The sequence below is a fragment of the Scardinius erythrophthalmus genome (assembly GCF_964197995.2).
Source record: "Scardinius erythrophthalmus genome assembly, chromosome: 3".
In the NCBI taxonomy this organism is placed as follows: Eukaryota; Metazoa; Chordata; class Actinopteri; order Cypriniformes; family Leuciscidae; genus Scardinius; species Scardinius erythrophthalmus.
This window is the reverse complement of record NC_138223.1, coordinates 20,922,746-20,945,477: the sequence shown is the minus strand read 5'-3', so window position 1 is coordinate 20,945,477 and position 22,732 is coordinate 20,922,746. Positions and strand designations below refer to the sequence as shown.

General features: G+C 35.4%; 1 protein-coding gene across 1 annotated transcript; it reads right to left on the bottom strand.

The window, feature by feature from the left end:
* Positions 1-1,060: 1,060 nt before the first annotated feature.
* Positions 1,061-17,672, bottom strand: coro2aa (coronin 2Aa). Its single transcript, XM_081360872.1, has 12 exons — positions 17,480-17,672; positions 14,856-15,056; positions 12,826-12,942; positions 12,561-12,710; positions 10,171-10,350; positions 8,717-8,833; positions 7,170-7,274; positions 6,969-7,065; positions 3,214-3,326; positions 3,039-3,129; positions 1,832-2,118; positions 1,061-1,705 (listed from the first exon to the last, which is right to left on the bottom strand). The coding sequence occupies exons 2-12, from the start codon at positions 15,054-15,056 to the stop codon at positions 1,574-1,576; spliced, it is 1,590 nt and encodes a 529-aa protein (XP_081216998.1). The 5' UTR covers positions 17,480-17,672; the 3' UTR covers positions 1,061-1,573.
* Between the last annotated feature and the right edge of the window lie 5,060 nt (positions 17,673-22,732).

The window sequence follows — 22,732 nt, the reverse complement described above, 5'->3', positions numbered from 1 at the left end:
AATTTTCTTCTAGAAACAAACTTTGTTGTATTATTTTCATGTTATCACTGTGAAGCTGCTTTGATACAATCTGTATTAAAAAGCACTATACAAATTAAGGTGACTTGACTTGACTTAAAATGTTACCATTTTGTCTCTCTATCCTAAGAATCTTATCAGTTTGCCCTAGAAAACTCAGCCTACAAGAACAGTTGTGACAAATGTTTATTTGCAGTAAATGCCTTATTGTAACTCTTTTATCTGGCCTATTTTACCTGATCACCCAGAATATCTGACTTATTTGTGTTAGGATTAAAGAAGAGACTGCAATCAAGGCTGTTTGGACAACATTTAGTAAATAATTTGGAGAAATATTTGAGCAACAACACTTAAAATAGCATCTTTAACCTCTTATTCCATTATATATTCTGATGTGTGCATGTACAGATCCATATATAAACAAAACATTATTAAAATATTTGTTAAAAATTATGGCTTTTCCAAATTTGAGAAACTAAGCATTGTATCAGGGGCTCCTAATGGGTCACTGTTTTTAATTTACATAACAAACTGGTTGGTTTTAAGTGAAACACACGGTAAACCATTTAAATATCATGGTACTTGCATGCATGTTGGCAGTTCACATCAAACGTGTTACAGAATGAGCTTGAAGGAAATTACTGAACCTAGACTTTCCTTAGATATTATGTGAACCCCAGCCAGTTCCCACAATAGTGCTTCATCAGTGCATGCTGGGATTTAGTAAACTCTTTTAACAGCATTTAAACACACACACACACACACACACACACACACACACACACACACACACACACACACACACACACACACACACACACACACACACACACACACACACACACACACACACACACAAAAAACCTTAAACATAAGATTATAATGTACATGTTAAGAATTTACAATTTCAAATGTATGTCCCTTTGTTCAAAACAATTCGGATTTCCATTATCAAACTTTCTTGCCACATCACTCAATACACACAATAGAAAATGAATCAAGAAAATAAAAAATCTCATGTTATTCACAATTAATAACCCAATTTATAAAACAAAACACATATTTAAGCCTTTAAACAAGTATGATCACAATCTAAAAACATTTTTGCATAGTGCTAAAGTGTAAAAAAAAACTACCATGGAGGTTGTACAGTATTTATGTGCACAAAACGTGCATACAAGGAATGACTTTCATAAAGAGATGCTAGTAATGAGAATGTAGCCTGTTACCATAAGGTGCGGTCACATTAGCAAAAATTTCGTGGGCAAAAAAGCTCCATTGTCCATTGTCAATAGTGTAGCGATGCATGAAGTCCCACTCACACACAGTCACTTTAAAAAAAGCAGCTTTCTGTGACCAACTTGAACACAAACAAAATTTTCCTTCCTCACACGAAACTCCCGTTAGCCCGAATTCCTATTGAAATGACTGGATTTTGCCCGTGAAATTTTGCTGAGCAATGGTAAACGTGACCACACCTTTACAGCATAATTCATGAGGCAGAAAGTTCTTATGTGAATGTTAGTGAAGAAGACAAGGCTTTTGACAGTTTCTCTCAAAGAGTGGCTTGTGAGTTTTTCACATTTTTGATCTCCAATTCCAACTGTTTCATCCGCACATCCTTCTGGTTAAGAAGCTCCCTCAACCTTCGGATCTCTTCTTGCTGCTTATAAAACATTTGTCGGAGCTATATGCAGAAACACATACATAAACACACATTAGAGGAAAGTATGAAAACACTTTTGATGTGAGCAGCCCTTTAGTAAAGTGACTGACAGGTCACTGCATATACTATACTGTATATGTACCATACCTCGTTCTCTGTTTTTGGTGGCGAGCAGTGCGTGGAATCTAGTTGTCCGTTGCTGACATAGGTTGTAGAGCTGCTGTTTTCATCTGTGGATGGGAGCAGCAAGGTAGGGTGGGATTCTTTGCACACATTCTCCTCTTTGGCATCCAGACGTTCATGAATGAGCTGTGACAGCCCTGGCCGACTGCGAGAATGGCGTGTCTCCGTCGAGTCGGTTGGGCCTTTACTCAAGCCCACCTCCACATATGAGTCCAGTTTACTTCCAGGCCTCAGACACATCATCAAGGGACCTGCAGAGTAAAAAAAAATAACAAGTTTAATTGAGGCACAGTCTCAGATCTATTCTCTGAATCACCCAAAAAACTCTGCTGTTTCATAATTCATTTTTTATAACATCATATGTAGCAATAATGCAAGCACTACCAATCCAACGTTTAATACTTTTATTCAGCAAGGATGCATTCAATTGATCAAAAGTGACAGTAGCCTTTTACATTGTTACAAAAAAAATATATATATTTCAAATAAATGCTGTTCCTCTGAACTTTCTATTTATCAAATAATCCTGATTGGTCATGGTTTCCACAAAAATATTAAGCAGCACAACTGTTTTCAACACTAATACTAATAAGAATTGTATCTTGAGCACCAAATCAGCATGTTAAAATTATTTCTGAAGAATCATGTGACTGCTTAAGGATCAGAGTAATGGCTGCTGAAAATTCAGCTTTGCCATCACAGGACAAATCTACATTTTAAAAATATATTAAAATAGAAAAATAACTATTTTAAATTGCAATAATATTTCACAACATTACTGTTTTACTGTACGTTTTGTCCTATTTTTGATTAGTGCAGCCTTGGTGAGCATAAGAGACACATAAAACATTAAAAAAAATCTTACTGAGCCCACACTTTTGAATGGTAGTGTAGTTTTGGTGTCCTGTCTTATTTACTATCTCTTTAATATCCCTTGTTCCCAGCATAAAACTGGCCAAACATGCTAAGTGGCTATTTTAGTCTTTTGAAGTGCAATAGACTAAAATGGCCACTAGCAACTTGAGCCACTTTTATGCTTTTTATGGTGCTTTTATGGTTCATATATGAAGCTATAAAATCAACATGGAATGGAATGAAAAACAGCAGCTTAGATGTTCTACTTTTTTGTTTCATGGAAGAAAGAAGGTTGACCTTTTAAAGACTCTCTGACCTTTGTCTAGACCACTAATCCACTCATCTGCTGTCATGGCGGGCTTATTCCCAGCTGTCATGGGGTAAATGTCCTCTTGATAGGATTCTGACTGCAGAACAGAACACAAACACATCTCTTGAAGTAGCTCTACTTTGTTACATGTATTTTTATGGATGTGTGAACAGGATTATACCCTTCGTGGAACAATCATGGATAGAGGTTCTATGAGACTTTTGATTGTCACTAGTTTGTAGAATCTGAAGACTTCACAGGAACACACATCAAGCCCTCTCTTTGGCATGACACCTGAAAGAGAACACATGTTCTGAGTAGAAAATCACCCCTGTGAAAAAGAATTACACTTTAGCATGCTTTCGAAAAGAATATTCAAACAGAAACAATGTACTTTAAAACATGTACTTCTTCGAAGTATGAACTAAATGAAATGTTTTCTGACACTTAATTGCGTGTTAATTGCATCTGACACTTAATTGTTCATTGCAGAATGTATTATAGTTTATGCTCTCTTCGGAAATCATTTTCTTTTCTTTTTTAAATTGAGTGTTAATCTGAGTGGTTCAAGACTAAGAAGTGTCTTTTATCACACTCGAACTTGGAACACACACACACACACACACACACACACACACACACACACACACACACACACACACACACACACACACACACACACACACACACACACACACACACACACACACACACACACACACACACACACACACACAAATTGAGTGGATTCCACAAGTTTTAGTGGTTGTATTAAAAATAAAAACGTAATTTGACCCCCATAGGAATGAATGGGAAATGGGGGAAAATGGGGATTTTCTTTTTTATTTGTCAAACATGTTTTTATATCTGGCAAAATCCAGAAAGTCACCTTCATTTATATAGCACTTTTAACAATATAGATTGTTTCAAAGCAGCTTTACAGTGATAATAGGAAATTAAAGTAACAAAGATTGTTTTGGCTTTACAGCAGCTCTAGAATAAATTTATTTTGTTTTTCCCCCTGCTGTCCACCTTATGAACTTGTTACAAAATCTGACACTTTGGTATAAATGCAAACCTAAAAAAATACTCTAAATTAAAACTAAAAATGCTAAAACTTTCCCAAAAATTGATTTTATAATGTCTAAATATGTACCTGAATGCAAACTGAAGGAAAAAAAATGACTTTAGGACCCAGGGGAACAGTTTATTTGATCTATATAGAACTATAAGGGCATCTAGTTACAAGAGTCATAAATATCATGTTTATTTTTTGCATGTCATGGAATTATTTTGTATTTAAGTTGAAAGAATGTGCTTAAATTATATTATTAAATTAAATAACTGATAAAATCTAATCATTATATATTGATAAAATAAAATAATAAAAGAAAAATGTCACAAAAACATTGTCAAATATTATCACAAAGAAATGATATAAGCTTTCTGGACAAAAAAGGACTAAATTTAATTTTAGGGCTTCGGGTAATTTTGATCAATAGAACGATTCATTCAAGAATCGGACATCACTAGCAATTATATCCTCTTCTCCTCTTGATTGCCTGCCCAGCCGTGACATACGTACGTTTATTTATGGTAAACTAGATATATACTTCAATGTCACTTCTATTGAAACGTTTAAGTCATGTATTTAAATACATTTGTATTTTTTATTGTGTTAAGAAACATAGTCATGAAAGTGAACTTTTTAAGTACAATTAACTGGCTTTTTATTTCATAATTTTTATATTATCTGCAAGTACGTTTTTTTTTTTTTTATAACTGTATTAGAATAAAATAGAAAACCAAGTGGCATCTGCAAACAAATGATGCTAGAGTTATTCTCAGAATTATCTTTTAGATGTAAACTTATTAGAATGAACATAAGCCGCTTTCTGACCGGAGGAACCTTTTCACAGTTCCTAGAACTATAGAGAGCCTAAGTCCCGCCCCTCCGCTTCCGGCTCATGGGACCTTAGTTCGGAAAAAATATGTATGGAAGTCAATGGCGAGAGATAACTTATCTTTTTATTCCGTCTGAACTGTGCCCTGAACTACACATATGATGTTTGTCAATTTAAAAGGTAATTATGAAAGTCAAGAAAGTCGCAGTTTGTCATAAAACAGAAGAGTAACGTTTAGTTTTATGTGAAAATCGCTCAATGAACTACATCTCTCGTCTCGCACTATGTACGTCACAAGATCCGTTGCTCGTATGTGTGTATTCTGGTTCAAAACACTCAGGCATGACGGCGTAACGTTACGATTATAATGTAAGACTATAGAAAAAATGACAGACGTTAGCTTCAGTAAAGTTAGCTTCATTCATTGAGAGAAAAGGTATGACGTCGCATGTGCCCCTTCTGGGTTTGTAGTCTTTGTAATTACGTATTTTCACAGTCTTATACCTCAGCAGTTTTACATCAAGCTGCGACTTTCTTGACTTTAAAATGTATCTTTTAAATTGACAAACATCATATGTGTAAATCAGGGCACAATTCAAACGAGATCAAAATATTTGTTGTCTCTCGCCATTGACTACCATACAATATTTATCCGAAATAAGGTCCCATGGTGGTCGACCGGAAGGGGAGGGACTTAGGCTCTCTATTGACTAAAGTACCCGGATGTTCCTGCGGTGCGAACACGCCGACTAGGAACGATTTTAGTTCTAGGAACTCCATTTGTAGGAACTAATTTAGGTCCTACTTCAGAGTAGGGTCTAAACCAGCACTAGAACTGCCCGTGACGTTAGTGTACGCTGATTGACCGAACGCACGCGGAACACCAGCACCCGCCATTTTTGAAACAGCTAGAATGTAAACACACAGATTATAGCCTATATTTACTCCATAAACTAACTATACAAACATGGAAAACAGTGATAGATGGGTCTCTAAACCTTTATGCTGAAGAGAAAATCCAACACAACTTTGAGGGGACCAAGCCAAACATGATTATGTTTATCTGCCCAGCTAGCAACACTGGACATCAACCACACGGCATAACGTTAGGCTAATAACCTTTTTTCATATACTGTCTACTTTCTATAACAGTTCTATCTAATAAGATATTAAACAGTACTGTTAGACAGATTGCTAACTAATAAACAGAGAATGCGAGCATTGTTTGCTCTGGCGTTCTCAGCGCCGCCAAAATAAAGGTCCGTCGCGCCGTCAAAATAAAAGTCACCGTGCTTGCGTCACTCCCTTACCCCTCCTACCAGTTCCTATGGCCACTTGGCCAGTGCGAACGCAAACAGCAAAACCGAGTGTGGGGGAGAGTAGTTCATAGAACTGTTTAGAAGTGGACAGTTCCTAGAACTAAGTTCCTGTAACTACTTGGTCGGAAAGCGGCTATAGAAGGCATAAGCACATTTTTGAAGCAAACTATTTCACAAAAAGTGCTTCTTACTCTGAAAAAATCAGAGTAAGAAGCACTTTTTGTGAAATAGTTTGCTTCAAAAATGTGCTTATGCCTTCTCTTTAATGTAATATTTTGTTTTCTAATGCAGTTCTTTAGAAAACATTGATACATTTAAGTGTTCGCATACTTTTTGGGGGGTCTCTAAACATGTTAAATTATGAAGTCTGTTCAGTCGAGACAGGCATGTTACAGTATGTAGCCATGTGATACAGATTAAGCGGAACATTCTTTAACCAATCTATATTTATGTACAAGTGCTATATGTGCTTTTCAGACACCTAAAGCATTTAAAGTATTTACTTACCCAACCTGATTAGTGACATAAATTGCAAAAAACTTCTTAAGTAGCAAGGATGAGCCAGCTTTTAAACCATACTATTCAAATTATGTTACTGCTGTTTTGACTGCTTGTGCAAGAGATGGAGTTGGAATTGGGAAATAGATTTATAATGAATTATTTTCATAAGTCTGTGTTTGTGCACATGTAGGCTTTGCATGTATAGTACTCACCCATTCCCTTCTGTGGTAGAAGAGATCGGTATTCAGTCAAATAGTGCACATATGGCTTCTCCGGGCTGATTTCATAGTATCTGATATTTCCATCACCCTAAAGATTGAAGGAGGATTGTGTCACCCATTAATAACCTTTATCATCAATACAGCACTAAATCACTAGTTGCCAATCTGGTAGTCCAGGTTATATGCACTCACTTTTCCAGCTATGTAAAGCATGTGTGTGTCAGAGTCATAAAAAGGGAAGAGGACACCGGAGGAGCCGTCCAAGTCCTCTGAATAAGACGGCTGAGAGAGGTCCTCCTGCAGAACACATGCATGTACATGTAAATTTAGGACTCAACACATCTAATCTAAACAGTACTGGTTTCTTTAAACCAAATCCCTGAATCAAAAATACCCATATAAAGTTATTACAAATACAAAAAATAGAACTGTATCTGCATTAGATCCATATTTAACTCATCCCATAGGAAAGTAGACAGAAAAGCATTGTAGTGATTGTGATAGCATGATTGTGACACTAGGGGGAAATCTAAAGTGAGTCATGGACTGTTGAGGATGGACCTGTCAAACTGGAGCTAGTATATAGATGATAGGTCCATTCCAACCAGAGTCAGATTAAACCCATTAAAAACAACACCTGAAGTGAGGAAAAATGTCCCAGATATTTAAAATGCGAATTCCCCCTTAGTGAATTCCTCTGTTTTTGGAATGAAAAGTTAATCTCAAATACTCTAGTGCCACTAACAGTTAAAAAAGGCCTAAATAGATCAAACATGACAGTAAAACTTTGTACATCATTACAAAGAAAATATTTGTAAAATAAATGCTGTTCTTTTGACCTGTTCTATTCATCGAAGAACCCTGAAAAAACTATTTTAAATTGTAATAATATTTTATAACATTTATGATTTTACTGTATTTTTGAACAAATAAATGCAGCCTTGGTGAGCATAAGAGACTTTCTTTATGCTCAGTTTATTGCACCCATGGGTTTCAGCTAAATCTTCTGCTATTTAGAATTTTGTTGAAAATGTACTTTTTCAAACTTGTCTTGCATCTATTTTTGTGAATATAGATTGTTTATATAAATATTTTAGTGTATCTCTATCAGTGCACTATTGGGTGTCACATTTGTTATTTTGTTTTGGAACGTAATAAAAAAACCCAAATAATTAGTTGTGCTCTGATTTATAGGACTTAATAGTTATCAGTTATCAATAAATCATTTGATTGTAATTTCAGATGTTTTTTTGGTAATAAAAACAATTCTGTTCAACTGCATTAGCATTGGTTTGCTTGGCCCATTAACTGCTGCTGGATATATATTTTTAGCTGTTACCTAAAATTTGATATATTTCATTATATTCCATTCTAGGCCTTGTTTGTGTGTAGATAATAGGAAACTCTTTAAATGAAAATAAACTAAAACAAAAATAGCACTAAAGACTGAACATGAACAGTGATTACATGAAAACTTACTGTGACAGTAAATAGCAGAAAGTATATTTTTTTATAATCAAATGCAATTTAGAAGAGCATTTTTGTGTAATGATATCTTGTGCATTATTTTAAGCTACTTTTGTATTTGATTTTATAGGTAACATTGTAGCCATAATTGCTCTGATTGATGATTTATTTCAATTAACAAATGAAAGTCCATAAAAAGAAGACATGCTGTGTGTTTGTATACAAATATGAAAATGGGAATAATTAAGGAGTCTATTTCTAGCAGGCCTTACCTGATCCCAAAGTGCAATCTGACGATGGTTCCAGCGTGAATTGCCCGTAGAGAGAAGCATTTTCAGGTTTCCAAGAAATAGCACTTTACTGGCTCTGTGTAACTTGCAGTTAGTCTCCTAAAATCACACATTACACATGACATTTCAAAATAAATGCACATTCCTTTTCTCTTTCTTTTGCAAAAAATATACTGAAAAAACTTGAACACATTTCAATCATCACAAAATTCAATCAACCATGTCCTGTAAAATGAAATGAAGCGTGAATTGAGTCTATTGTTCGTCCGAGTCACTTGAGGAGACATGACAGTGTGAATGTAAGACTCTGGGCTGATGCTGACCGCTGGGTAACAGATCAACCAGGCTGCATTGGTTTTTTAAAGGTCCCGTATTATGCCCCTTTTCACAAGATGTAAAATAAGTCTCTGATGTCCCCAGAGTGTATATGTGAAGTTTTAGCTCAAAATACCCAACAGATCATTTTTTACAGCATGTTTAAATTGTCATTTTTGGGGCTCAGAAAAACGCTGTTTTAGTGTGTGCCCTTTAAATGCAAATAAGCTGCTGCTGCACGGCAACAGGGGGCGGAGCTTCATAAGCTCGCGCTCAGTCTCTCAGGACAATTTCATCTCATGGAATGATGATAATATCAGAAACTCTCAGTAACGGTGTTCATTTCGAGTCGGACAATAATGCCTACAGAGTCAGAGTGCTGTATAGAGATTACGGTTATAACGTATTTGTCATCTGCTTGTATGTATAGCCTACAAGTCTGCTGTTTCGGACCAGGTCCGAATGATGATCAAACATATACTGATGAGTTTAATAAAGTTTATTGTACATCACACAAAAGATGAAGCGTCAGTTTTACTTCAGAAAATCACCATAAGAGCTGAGTAAACACAGTAAGTTATAAGAAGTGCGCAAGTACATAAACGAATTTCGGTGGAGTTGAGGGAGCATTTTCTTTAAAAACAAAATAATTCCACCTCGTCTTCAGCGGCTGCCTCAGATTTCGGGAGTAAATAGAGAGAGCTATGTGGATTAATACATCCAGCCACACAACACCTACAACGCTTGGGAGACATTCTCGTCAGTGCAGCAGCTGTGAACTCGATCAGGGCGGGTCTATGTTGAAACGGTAGTGTCTGTCAACACTCGTGTGCTTAGTGACGTCACTAAAACAGCATTCTGAAAACAGGTCGTTGGGAGACACTGCTGATGATTTATGGGGATTAATAAAAAAGGAGTGAGTGGATTTTTATCACTATTGGCTGGTTGTGTACACACACTGCCAACACACATTTATGTCCAAACAGCATGCAAAAGTGAATTTTGCATAATAGGGGACCTTTAAAGGTGCTAGTTTTGGATGTGTGGTGTCAGAGGGGCAGACAAGGGGAAGTGCATTTCTGTGCAAGTCCACATACTGTATGCTGTCTGGCCACACACACCTGTAAAAGGGTGCCAGTACGTGGGTCAATCACTCGGATCTTCTTATCCTTGCATGAGGTGGCGAGTCTGCTGCCATCTGTGTTGAAGGACATGGACAAAACCACATCTGAATGCACACTGATGGACCGCACAGGGTTCTTGATCACCTGTTCAGGAACGTCCAGCCTCCACATCAAAACCTACACATCAACACACAAATAAACACTTAAAGTAAATTAAGTTGCACCTACTGACATTTAATACACTACCATTCAAAAGTCAGTAAGATTTTTTTGAAATTGTATTCATCAAGGATGCATTTAATTGATCAAAAGTGACAGAAAATACTTTTACATTGTTAGATGTAAAATATTTCTACTTCAAATAAATGCTGTTCTTTTGAACTTTCTATTCATCAAAGAATCCTTTAAAACATGCATCATGGTTTCCACAAAAATGTAAGCAGCACAACTCTTTTCAACATTGATAATAGTAAGAAATTGTTTTTTTGAGCACCAAATCAGCATATTAGAAGGATTTCTGAATGATCATGTGACACTGAAGACTGGAGTAATGATTCTGAAATTTAGCTTATCGATCACAGGAGTATATTACATTTTAAAATATATTAAAATAGCTGGTTTAAAGATATTTTAAACTGTAATAAGTTTTCACAATATAAATTAATGCAGTCTCTGTGAACATAAGAAACTTCTTTTCAAAAACATTACAAATTATACCGACTTTTGAAACGTTTGTTAGTGTACCATAACTGTAACAACATGACACATTTCAATTGTATTTTTAAAAAATTGTAAATAATCCTCCACACACAATTTTTTATTTAGATCTCATCCATTAAAATCTGATAAAGACTGGGGGAGAACATTTCAGTCAGTGGGAACCAATTTTAAACACACAACACACTCTCTACAGTTAAGAATCCAACAGTTATTTAAAGGAAACGTTGCATGGAATGTGAGGTACTGTGTGAGAGCCTATGCATTGTGAAGACTGTTGCTCTACACCCACCTTCACTGCCTCGGGACAGCACAAAAACAACCCAAACAGAAAAAAAATGAGGACAGGGCAGAAGACCTTGAAAAATAAGATCTTAAAAAGAGTGATGGTTAAAGCCACTTTTGTTCATGGGGGTTGGGGTGGAGGGGGAATTCGCAAATGCACAGTGTCAATGTAATTGTACTTTGACAGGAAATCACAATCAGAAACACTGTATCAGGCTGGCAATGAGCATTCAGTAAATGTAATGAGGAATAAAAACAATACAGACACAAAGACTTCAAAGGCAGCTTCGGGTTTTTAGAAGCTCAAAATGGAATCAATTAACATTTTCAATATTTGTATACACCAGGGTTTGGCAACCTTTTTGGTTATTCTGATTTCTATTTCATTATACTTTTAACAGGGGGCTGTAAAAGGGGCATCAATATCTGACTGTGAAAGATGTGATGCGTACATTACATATTATGAGGCACATTCATATGCTAATACAGTTATGTTGAATTTAATTGCTGAGTTTAGGCTTTTTATGCAGAAAAATTGGGGCTATTTTTTTTTTTCAAAGTTATTAGAAAGTTTGGATTTGACTACAATGTTTTAACTGTAATTACATGTTTATAAAATAAGCCACAAGCAAAACTGGGAGATTGAATTGAATTGAACTAAATCAGATCACAGAACTGCTTTTTTTTTTGTTTAAATAAGAGTCACTGCTGCTATACTATATATCATAATTTTTGGAACGCTGCTTGTCCAACTAATAGCTGTATAATTATTTATTTAGGAGATCCCTAAGCCTCTCTTCCAATGTTATCAAGGTCACTGCAGACTTTTGGGTCTCTTTCAGGTTATAAATTATATATACCAAAACCTCAGCTGCTGGCTTACTATTATAACACTTAGTTTAATTCATACTATACTATAAGACCCTGATATTCCAAATATTGCAACTTTTACCCCAAAATATAATGTTATATCCCTGTTTTTGTTTGGTTTATGTTTTAGTTATGCATTTATGCTTTATCATCTGCTCTGTTGGGGAGTTGCACTTATGGAAAGATATTTTAAATTACCTTTTTCTTTTCCTTCCTTTTTAAAACATAAGTAAATAACTACACTAGTTTATCCACAACAATAATTAAAATATTTGATTTATTTCATTCACACATTCAAAAAATACAATTATTTTGGCCTTGGAACTGGAAGGGAAGTGTTTAAGATTAAAAGATTGGGAAACTGCTTGCAAGCAACAAATGTGGAAACACGTGTGATGATGTGTGCTAAGAGCTTCCTATCACTGTGAATATTTTAAATGTCTTCCTGAGAGGAAAATTCACTGAAATCTCATCTCTCTTCATTCCATGACAAACAGTATGTATAGTTTAATTACCTGGTAGTCATAGCCGGTACTGAAAATGATGTTGTTGGCAGTTGGATGCCACTCGATCAGACCGACTCGTCGTGAATGACCCTGCAGCTCCTTCCAAGGCACTGTGATGTTCTTCAGAACACCATGTTCAGGAATATCCCAAATCTTTACCTGATCAACAAACATGTGCACACATGATAAGCTGTAAAAATGTGAACACGAGATCTGTTTTCGTGAGTAAAACGTGAACATGCACCAGTCTGAATCTGAGGTGATTCACACTTACTGTGGCGTCCTCTGAACAAGATGCTATGCAGAAGTCATCAAAGGGATTCCATTTGATATCAAGTACATTGCCTCTATGACCAGAAACCTTTGGATGATGAGGGTCAACCTTGCCAGTCTGAGAAGGCACAAAGATACACCGTTATTTATGCATATACACATAAATACACAACCATTGTTTTTGGGATGTTTTGCATGGACCTGTTATGTAATAATAATAATAATAATTTGTTACATTTATATAGCGAAGGTCACCGAAGGACGGATGTACACTACTGTTCAAAAGTTTGCGGTCCGTAAGATTTTTTTAAAAGAAATTAATACTTTTAATCAGCAAGGCGACATTAAATTGATCCAAAAATGATAATGTTAATTGTAAAGACAATGTTAATGTTGTATTTCATATATAAGCTGTTCTTTTGATCTTTTAATTTGTCAAAGAATCCTGAATAATCTATCACTATTTCCACAATTATACTAGGTGTAACATGTATGTTCAGTTTTGGTTTCGATTCACTGTGTTCTGTTCCTATTTTGCCTGTCTGAGTTTCTAGTTAATTTCCTTGAATGCTAATTAGTCCCGTTTCTGTTCAGTTTGATTACCCTTATGTATTTATGCCCTGTGTTTCCTTCATTTCCTTGTCTGGTATCGTCTAAGAAGTTAAACGTGGTTGTGTTCATTATACTCCAACGATGTCCTGAGTTTTAGTTTGTGGATTGAATAAAGACTGTTTTTGTTTGCACTTCATTACAGCCACTACGTGACACTAAGCAGTAGTTTCATTTGCATTTCAAACATTCATAATAATGAGAAATGTTTCTTGACCACCAACTACTCAACATATTAAAATTATTTCTGAAGGATCATGTGACACTGAAGACTGGAGTAGTAATGCTGAAAATTCAACTTTACCATCACAGGAATAAATTACACTTTAAAATATATTAAAATAGAAAATGGTTTTAAATTGTAATAATATTTCACAATATTACTATTTTTACTGTATTTTTAACCAAATAAATGCAGCCTTGGTGAGCAGGAGAGACTTTTCTCTGACCCCAAACTTATATAGTGTATCTTGAATATAACAAATGTATTTGGTCTTGTTTAGCTTGTTTTAAGGATACATCTCACTAAATTTGTGTTAAAACAACTGAAGTGAGTACTTATATTCAATTATACATTCAACATTCTCCAAAAACAAGTCTATATATGCAATGTTGCTTTTCAATTCCATTTTTATGGATATTTAGATATTTTACCTGAAAACAAGATACCGATACTTGAATAGGATTTGTTTCCAGTGTAGTACAACAAAGTTGTTACCAAGAATCACAGCACAGAAATGTGTTCCAAAAGATACAAGTCTCAACAAAGAGAAAATCCTTCAGTAGTTAAAAAAAAAATGGTACGTAATGCAAATGACTCAGCTAACAAGTGACGAAACTTGACTTTATCACTATTCAAATCTAAACTGATTCATCTGGGCACAGACGCTAAAATGTTGAAATGTTCAAACCTGCATTAACTTGAAATGTGCGATCATACCATTTTATATGTTGTTTCCTACTAAAGCACATTTTATTGTATACTTAAATTAACATGAAATGAATACTACTTTTTAGTCAACCTATGGTGTTGGGTTGGGGGGGTGTTGGAGGGGGACAGACAATACAGAAAGATGCCTCCAGGCTTTCATGTAACCTGTGCCATTCCTGAGACATGAGATAATTCCTGACTAAACATGAGACAGTCAACAGACCAATAAAATAACAGAAGTCTAAAGTGTGTCAGAACAGGTAAGCATGCATGTGTATGTGTGTGTGTGTGTGTGTGTGTGTGTAAAGAGAGACAGAATGTAAAATATCAGAAACAAATAAATATGTAAAAAAGGTCTTTGGTTGCCTTGAAGAAAGAGTGAAGACACCAACCTCTGTAACTCGCCAGGTTCTCCTTAAAAGAATGTTACACTAGTTTAAAGACTCGAGTATTAAGTGTGCTAGTCACAGATATGAGCATGTTTCACTCACATGATGGATGGACAGCACCAGGAATGATCCTCCTCCTGCACATTCGGTGATGACTGCGATAAAGCGAGGGTTGGCAGCACAGAGGTGGTTGTCGTGAACACTCCGGGTGATGGGGACGCCATCATAGCAATTCTCTTTTGTGGCCGGCTTCCCAAACACGTGGCGATACTTGGAACTACGGTACTGAGGACGCCATGTCATCTAAAGTGAAACAGAAGAATTTGTGAAATAACCGGGATAAAAATTTGACATTACTGCCAATGTCACAAGGTTTGGAAAAGACATAAACAGGGAGAGAAAAAAAAACAATTATATTTTTTAACCTTAAAAACATCTAGAAGAGGCTCCCATGAAGACTGAAAGTTCAGAAAGGTCAAATTTTATGTGTAAGTTTAATATTTAATGAAAATTAGAACCATAAATGCATAACTGAGGAGTAAGAACAGCTCATGAAATACTATGATATGAGTCACTAACAGAACACAAACATAAAAGTTAGCAGGGCTGAAACAACTGAAGATTGATAACTGAAAAAATAATACCCATTTCGATTAGTTATTTCAATAACTGGCATCACTGTACAGAAGGGGGGAAAATCCACTTTCTTGGGAGAACAGAGCATTTGAGAAAAATTATAAAGGCTAAAGGGCAACAGAAAAAAGTTTATGACCCAAGTTGTCCATTGAAGAACTTTGACTAAAAAATAATGTATGTCAGTTTTCAGTGGTTAAGATCCTGTGTCAGGCGCTTTGATGCTGTTTACTGTGCTTGGGAGCATTTCTCATCAGTTCATAATATATATTTTACTGCGATATTCTAATACTTTTTAAAGGTAAATCGGGAATAGGCTGGTTAGCATCACCCAATTAGACCCTGCTGATAGATGCTGCACGTCACCATTATGATGGCAAAAAGTTAATTTATTTTAATTTGTTATTTTGGCAAGTGACATTTCTTATTATTTTGTCCTAATATTTTGGTGGAAACCGTGGTACTTTTTCCCCCCATGATTCTCTGATGAACAAAAACAACAGAGTTTATTTGAAACAAAAATGTTACTGACCCCAAACTTTTGTACGGTAGTGTAAGTATCATTTAAATATATAATTAATTAATTAATCAAAGAATACAGAACATTCAAAAAATATATACATATCTGTCCCTGTTTGATTATTTTATTTTCTAGAAAATTTTGATAATACTCTCAGCTACCCATAAAGATTTCCATGTGGGCCTAGTGGGACCTCGGCAGGAAACAATGAAGAAAAACCCCACTAGACAAGTTCTTCCGACAGAAACAATTTCACAAACAAAACAACCCAGATGACTGTGTAGATCAATTCATTTTGAAAACAATATGACAGGTTTTGCTGATGAAGGATACAGTTCTCCCATACTAGATAGAAAAGCAAGATAAAACTACACTCTATTCAGAATAAAATCTGCTGTTTCAAGAACTGGATTTACATATCTGATTTGTGTGATGGCTGACTATTGTGAGTCTGCCTGACTAGAACTGCAACTACAAGTAACTAAAAATGTACAGGTGATTTCACAATTAACTAGTGTACGCCAAAACAAGTGCACATGTTTTCACACACACCTGAGATTAACATATGAAGCTTCCCTTTAAATGCAATACATCCTGGAGAAAAGGTTTATCTGGCAATACAGGCCAAGGGGGAAAAATAGTTGCATCATAAGTATTGGTTTATTAGAGACAGCCCCAAAAATGAATCCACTGAATTGTACTCTCAATATAAACACAACCATACAAAAATATATTGAAATCAAGTTGAGAACATAAAGTATTGCAACACTGTTAAATATATGAGCAAATCCTTCTGTGGCAGGAATTGTATATGTTTGAGCTGTTCAGCTTTCAAAGGCTGGTGTAATGATTAACTGAATGATGGATTAGCCATGTGGGTGTGGTGGTAGCTACCAGATATAAAAAGCATGGCTATACATTTAAAGCACAATTAATAAAATAACTAAAACATTAAGGGTAGATGTCATCCAGACAGAAGGAACATGGCATTTAAGTATTCTTTCTAAAAAATATTCTTTCCTTTTCTTTCGTGTGTAGCTAATTGACACATTTAGTGAGAAAAAGAGACTTTGGGTGTCTTTTAGTCAATTATATCGGTAACACTTTACAATAAGGTTAATTTGTTAACATTAGTTAATGTATAAACTAACATGAGCTAACCATGAGCAATACATTTGTTACTGTATTTGTTAACCTTTGTTAACGTTAGTTAATAAAAATAAAGCTGTTCATTGTTTGTTCATGTTATAGTTCACAGTGCATTAACTAAAGTTAACAAATACAACTCTTGATTTTAATAATGTATTAATAAATGTTGAAATTAAGCACAGGTCATTATTAATTCATATTAACTACTAATGTGTTATCATTACAGTGTTACAACCAAAAATGAGTTAAAATACAAATAAATAATGGTAGTGACTATATCAATATCATAAATGCATATATATTATACATTATAATATCCTTCATCTCTCCAAAACCCTCTGGACTGAAATGTACTAATATGAGTCAGTGAAGGCAAAATCATATTTTAAGTGTTTCAAAATTCCTTTCATTTTCAACTACTCACCCTGTCTGTGCTGAGCACCCGAAGACCTGAGAGAAAAGAGAGATGAAGGTGCAGAAATAAAGGTGGAGAAAATGATCCCTGTTTGCCACTTCCACCGGAGGAGTTAGAATTCCATTTCAGATCTCTTGTAAAGCATCGCAGAAAAAGAGAAGACGACAAAGAAGGAAGAAAATCAACATAAACACAGTCAAACTTCTGCCCTGCAGCCTGAGTAAACATGGACAGAATGCCAGCAGCACGTCCAGTTTGTGAGCGAAGCAGGTAAGAGATCATGTGCGATCATACACTCCCTAAATGGGTGGCGCCTCACTGGGGAGGTGTGAAGGAAAGACGGGACACATTCCTCACACTGATTTCCTGTACATGAATCACTAGGGCGATAAAGCAAAATGAATTACGTCTCAGTACTTTTATAATTGATAAAAAAATATTGACAATTATGTATTTTCTTTGAAAGGAGTGTTTTTTGAATTCAGATTTATTTCTTTATTTATTTAAATTGACATGCACCAATATAACAAAATTTACTAATACACAGCTAAATGTATAAACATTTCCAATGAAACATTTACATAACATGAAAAATGGACATCCAAGTGATGATGCATAAATGTATACACATTAAGAGTTATGAATTGAAATGAGGGAAAAAAGGGAAACAGAAAGTGATTCAGGAAAATGACCGTTTAAATCAGAAAAGCTTCTTTGTTTTAACACTCTCTTATGCTTGTCAGTAGTGAGGCAGCTAGAAGGATTAAAATCATTGCAATAATCACAATTTTGCTCAATTTGGTGAGATTTTAATCAATTATTTATTCCATGGATCTGTAGTGTGATCACTTTTTTTCTACATCTACCTTTCTATTTTTGCTCAAGGACCTATAAATAGTTTCTCTATTCTTTGGTATGTGCATGCTTTTGTTTATTTATTTATTTCCAGCAGAATAGGCTATTATGAGTATTTGACATATCACCCATTCTTTGTGGTATTTAAGTCTGAATCTGTGACACATTTCAACTGAGCAGAAACAAAATCAAAAGCTGCCATGATTGTACAACAAGGATTGCCCATTTCATTATCACGCATTATATGAGTACAGCAGAGGCACGGCAGAAATATGTTTATGCTTTGTAAATAACAAGTAAGGTAAAACAAATACACAGAGAATGAGGACTAGAGTTGTAAAAGTGGTAGAGTTACTGCCTGGATGCAACTCAATATGAGGAGTGTAAACACACGCGCGGGGACAGAGTCCAGTCCACAGGTCAGGTTTAGTCTGAAAGAGCAGACGGAAGTTTGAGCAGTATCACTTCTATCAAATGAGTTCAAGTTTCACCTGAAAGGTGAGTTAGCACAGTGATGGAGGTGGAACTGAACACCTACAAGGCACAGGTCCTGTGCCACAGGATGATAGAAATTGTTGAAAAACCTGCTAACTGTGTCATTTTGCTGACTTGCTGCAGGCGAATGTCGATCACACAAAAAAAGAAGTGTTCACAACTACCATTAGCGATAAGTTCAGGCTCTGTTATACGAGCAATTATAGAGTAGCTTGACATGCATCTTCAAGAGCTGACTAATGTCCAGAGATTACAGACATTATGCTGATGACCAGTTACAGCACAGGAAAAGCTCGACGGGTGCAGATCTTTCAGTGCCGAAAAGGTATTTGATCTTGAATGGGGAGATCTGCATTTTGACAATACGACACCTGGTTTCAGTTTCTGGGCCATTAAGACCTCACTAAATCCTAACTGTGTGGATAAGGCACTGACTTTATTATTATCTGGGAGTATCCAGGTCATTGACTGTTGTTTTGTTAATGATCCTTAAAATGTTGATAAAGTTTTGATATGATACATGTCTGCTATGGGCTACGACAAGAGGGTCCTGTCTTTACTCTTCTTCACTCTTGCAAAGGAGGTATTTGAGTGAGGTTTGATCTGGAATAAGGACATGAGAGTGTGTCCTGAATAAATCAACAGCTTTATTGCACCAACACAAGATCAGTAGGCCTATTTGTTAGTTATTAACAGTGTTTGATAACTGAAATCCTAAAATCCAAAAATGAGCTGCATTAAAAAATGTTTAATTTATTTTTCTCAGCAGTACAAATGTAATAATACAAGCTTATGATTATTAAATACAATGTAGATTAAATATGATTTAATGTAAGATTTATGAAAAAAAAAAAAAAAAAAAATCATGCACTATGGTAGGCTATTGCTGTTTTGAGGTCACGGTATTGTGCAAGGAACCGTGCAAAATTAGGCTAAGTCTTCATTAATTGATAATCTGCCTGTTATCATAATTTGTTTGAAAAGGAATTAAAGTTTTTGGCGTTTTACAACTACTAGTGATCCTTTCAGCTGGAAACTGCAGCGAATTGTATGTTTAGGTACGTTTTTTAAGTTTTGGAAAAATGTAGGTAGACTAGAGGCATTTTTTCCAATGAGCCTATATGGTTGCAACCAAAATTGCCTTTGAGCTAAGTATTAAGTTAAGATAAAGAAAACAACAAAATTGAGACAAACAAAACAAAATTTCCAGGTAAGAACAAATTTGTATATGTTTTGCATATGCCCACCCCATACACTCTGTCTCCATTCGGTTTGCTTAGCAAATACTCAATCTCTATTTAGCACTAGTAGGATGTGATCTACCTTTGGATTTGTTAAATCATTGGTTGATTTGGTGAAATCATTAAGGTGAGCAGCAGTTTGTCAATCAATGTGTAAAGGAAAAATGAAAAAGCATTGGCAATGTACTAAAGCTGAAGGACATCACTCAAAAAAATGCTGGGTTGTTTCTGTAAACAAATTGTTGGGTTGATTGTGCTGGGTCAAAAAGTTGGGTTGTTTGGGGTACTGTAAACACATTATTGGGTTGCTCATGCTGGGTCAAATGAGTTGTAAGGGGGCCATTCACAAATAAACCGCTGGTTGGGTTATTTTGACCCAGCAACTGGTTACTTTTTTCATTCTTTGCGGAACTTTCTGGATTCTTCACTTCTGACTCGAGGAGCACGCCACTCGGAGCAGGCAGTGTTTTATGGTAAGTTAATATGAATGTTTACCTATATTTTTAATAAGTTGTGGTGGTAGCAGCAAGCTAATTTCACTGTTCAACATACAGTCTTTGATGTGGAAGTGTGATGGGTAACGTATTTATTCTGTGAAACATTAAATAGCCACAGCTAGCCGGTTAGAATTTTTGACAAAATGCTGCATCGTTAAATCCTTAGTTGAAATTAAACCAGCTATATATGCAGCCTTTTTGAGTTTAAATTCGTTTAAATTCTAAATTCATCATGTAATTATCGTAGGCCTATTCATTGTGGACGTTGCGTATTTAAAAGTGAGAAAAGCGTTTTGTATGAAATCCATACGCGCAGTTTCCCTCACAGGGCTCGCACGTAAAATCAGCGGGAAATGAGTCTCCAATGTAGGCTAGCTAGTGTGAGTGAAAAATCTGCTGGCGTAGTTTTAGAAATACTCGTCAGATGAAGTGACTGAGGTAAGTTCCAGCACAGTCTACATGTGTCTTCTGTAATGTCTCGAACCATCGTTTCTGCCAAAAAAGGCTTTCAAGAGCTTGATAGCCTAGTTTTTTTAGTAAATGTATGACTTGCAATCTTTATAAACAGCGACTGAGGAAAGGAGAAATAAATGGACAGGTTTTGAGAAGAAAATGATACCCGTTTAGTTGAACGAATGATCGTCAATATTTAAAACTTAAAAAATGTAAACTTACATGATAGCCTACCCTATCACCATGCATGTCATCTTTCATTTTATTGTGTAACATCTAAACGAGGCGATCATCAGCGCTGCCAGTCAGGAGATTAATGAGCAACTTTGTGGGTTTGTGAGTTTTAATGTTAAAGACACTATCAACATTACAGTAATATTTAACTTTTAATAAAGTAATGTTTTATTTCAATGCCTTAATGTTGATAATATTTGTCCAAATTACTCTTTTATTACTATTACTATAATTCAGTTTGCAAATACTGAATACACATTTTGTTTATTTTTCACATTTGGTCATTTGGTAATGTTTGCAATAATTTTAATTGCATATTCAATAATAAATTGATACTTCCACAAAAAAAAGCTTAACTTGCATGTCAGTTTTATTGCAACACTCTAAGTGATTGTCCGGGAAGCAGACACACTCTATCAGTTTAAATCTAGACTAAAACGCATCTCTTTTACCTGGCATTCATATAGAACATTATACATTTATATTATTCAAATCAGTTAAATGATTATTAGGACACTTTCCTATAACACCTGATGTACTCGTATTTAATAAGAAGAATGGCATCTATGCTAATGTTTGTCTTTATGTTCATTCTAAAGTTTACTAAAGTCAGCCGGATCCGGGCCGTATCCAGATCAGAAGGTGGACCTGCGCCTGGACCCATCCATGACGCATCCCTGAAGTGCCAGCCTCATTAGCCCTGTGAAGGCCTCATCGACACGACTGATCCTCAACAAACTCGTCTCCATACCGGTGTGATGACTCCGACTTCCAACCAGATGGAACTGGATAAATATTCTGAATGTTCTTATTCAGTCTGACCTGTAATGCTGCCTGAATCATAATTATACACTGTTCGCTCGATGGCCAGAGGAGAACTGAACGACTGAGCCTTCACCCAAGGTTTTTTTTCTCCGTTCTGTCACTGATGGAGTTTTTGTTCCTTGCCACTGTTGCCTTGGCTTTTGGCTTGCTTAGTTGGGGACATTTAATATTCAACAATATTATTATAAGGTGGACGATGGCGCAATTTTCTTCTATAAACAAACTTTGTTGTATTATTTTCATGTTACAGTATCACTGTGAAGCTGCTTTGATACAATCTGTATTGTAAAAAGCACTATATAAATAAAGATGACTTGACTTGACTTGTATAATCAACAGGTGAGGACCAACATGGTTGAATATTTACAAAATGAGATGACTGGAGAATTGCTGCACATTCTGTGCCTCAGGGATGAGACGAGGGGGACATGTCAGACCTTTGACATTGATTAACATTTGTATTCGTTAAAGAAAAGTATTAAAGAAATGTATCAAATAAATAAAAATAAAAATGAGATTGAAATCACATATAAAGTGGCCTCTCTGGTTTATTGTATTACAGAGATAATAATTATTTTACATTCGTAATATAATAAATATTTGTTACTAATTTTATTAAGGCAATGAGACAAGAAATAACCCAGCACATGAGTAAGACTTAA

Excerpts from the sequence above, each read along its gene's own strand:
- coro2aa (XM_081360872.1), bottom strand. The coding sequence starts at position 15,056 with ATGACATGGCGTCCTCAGTACCGTAGTTCCAAGTATCGCCACGTGTTT. Across the intron at positions 10,351-12,560 it reads GTACCGGCTATGACTACCAG|GTTTTGATGTGGAGGCTGGA; the intron begins GTAATTAAACTA and ends GTTGATGTGTAG. Across the intron at positions 3,130-3,213 it reads CCATGATTGTTCCACGAAGG|TCAGAATCCTATCAAGAGGA; the intron begins GTATAATCCTGT and ends TCTGTTCTGCAG.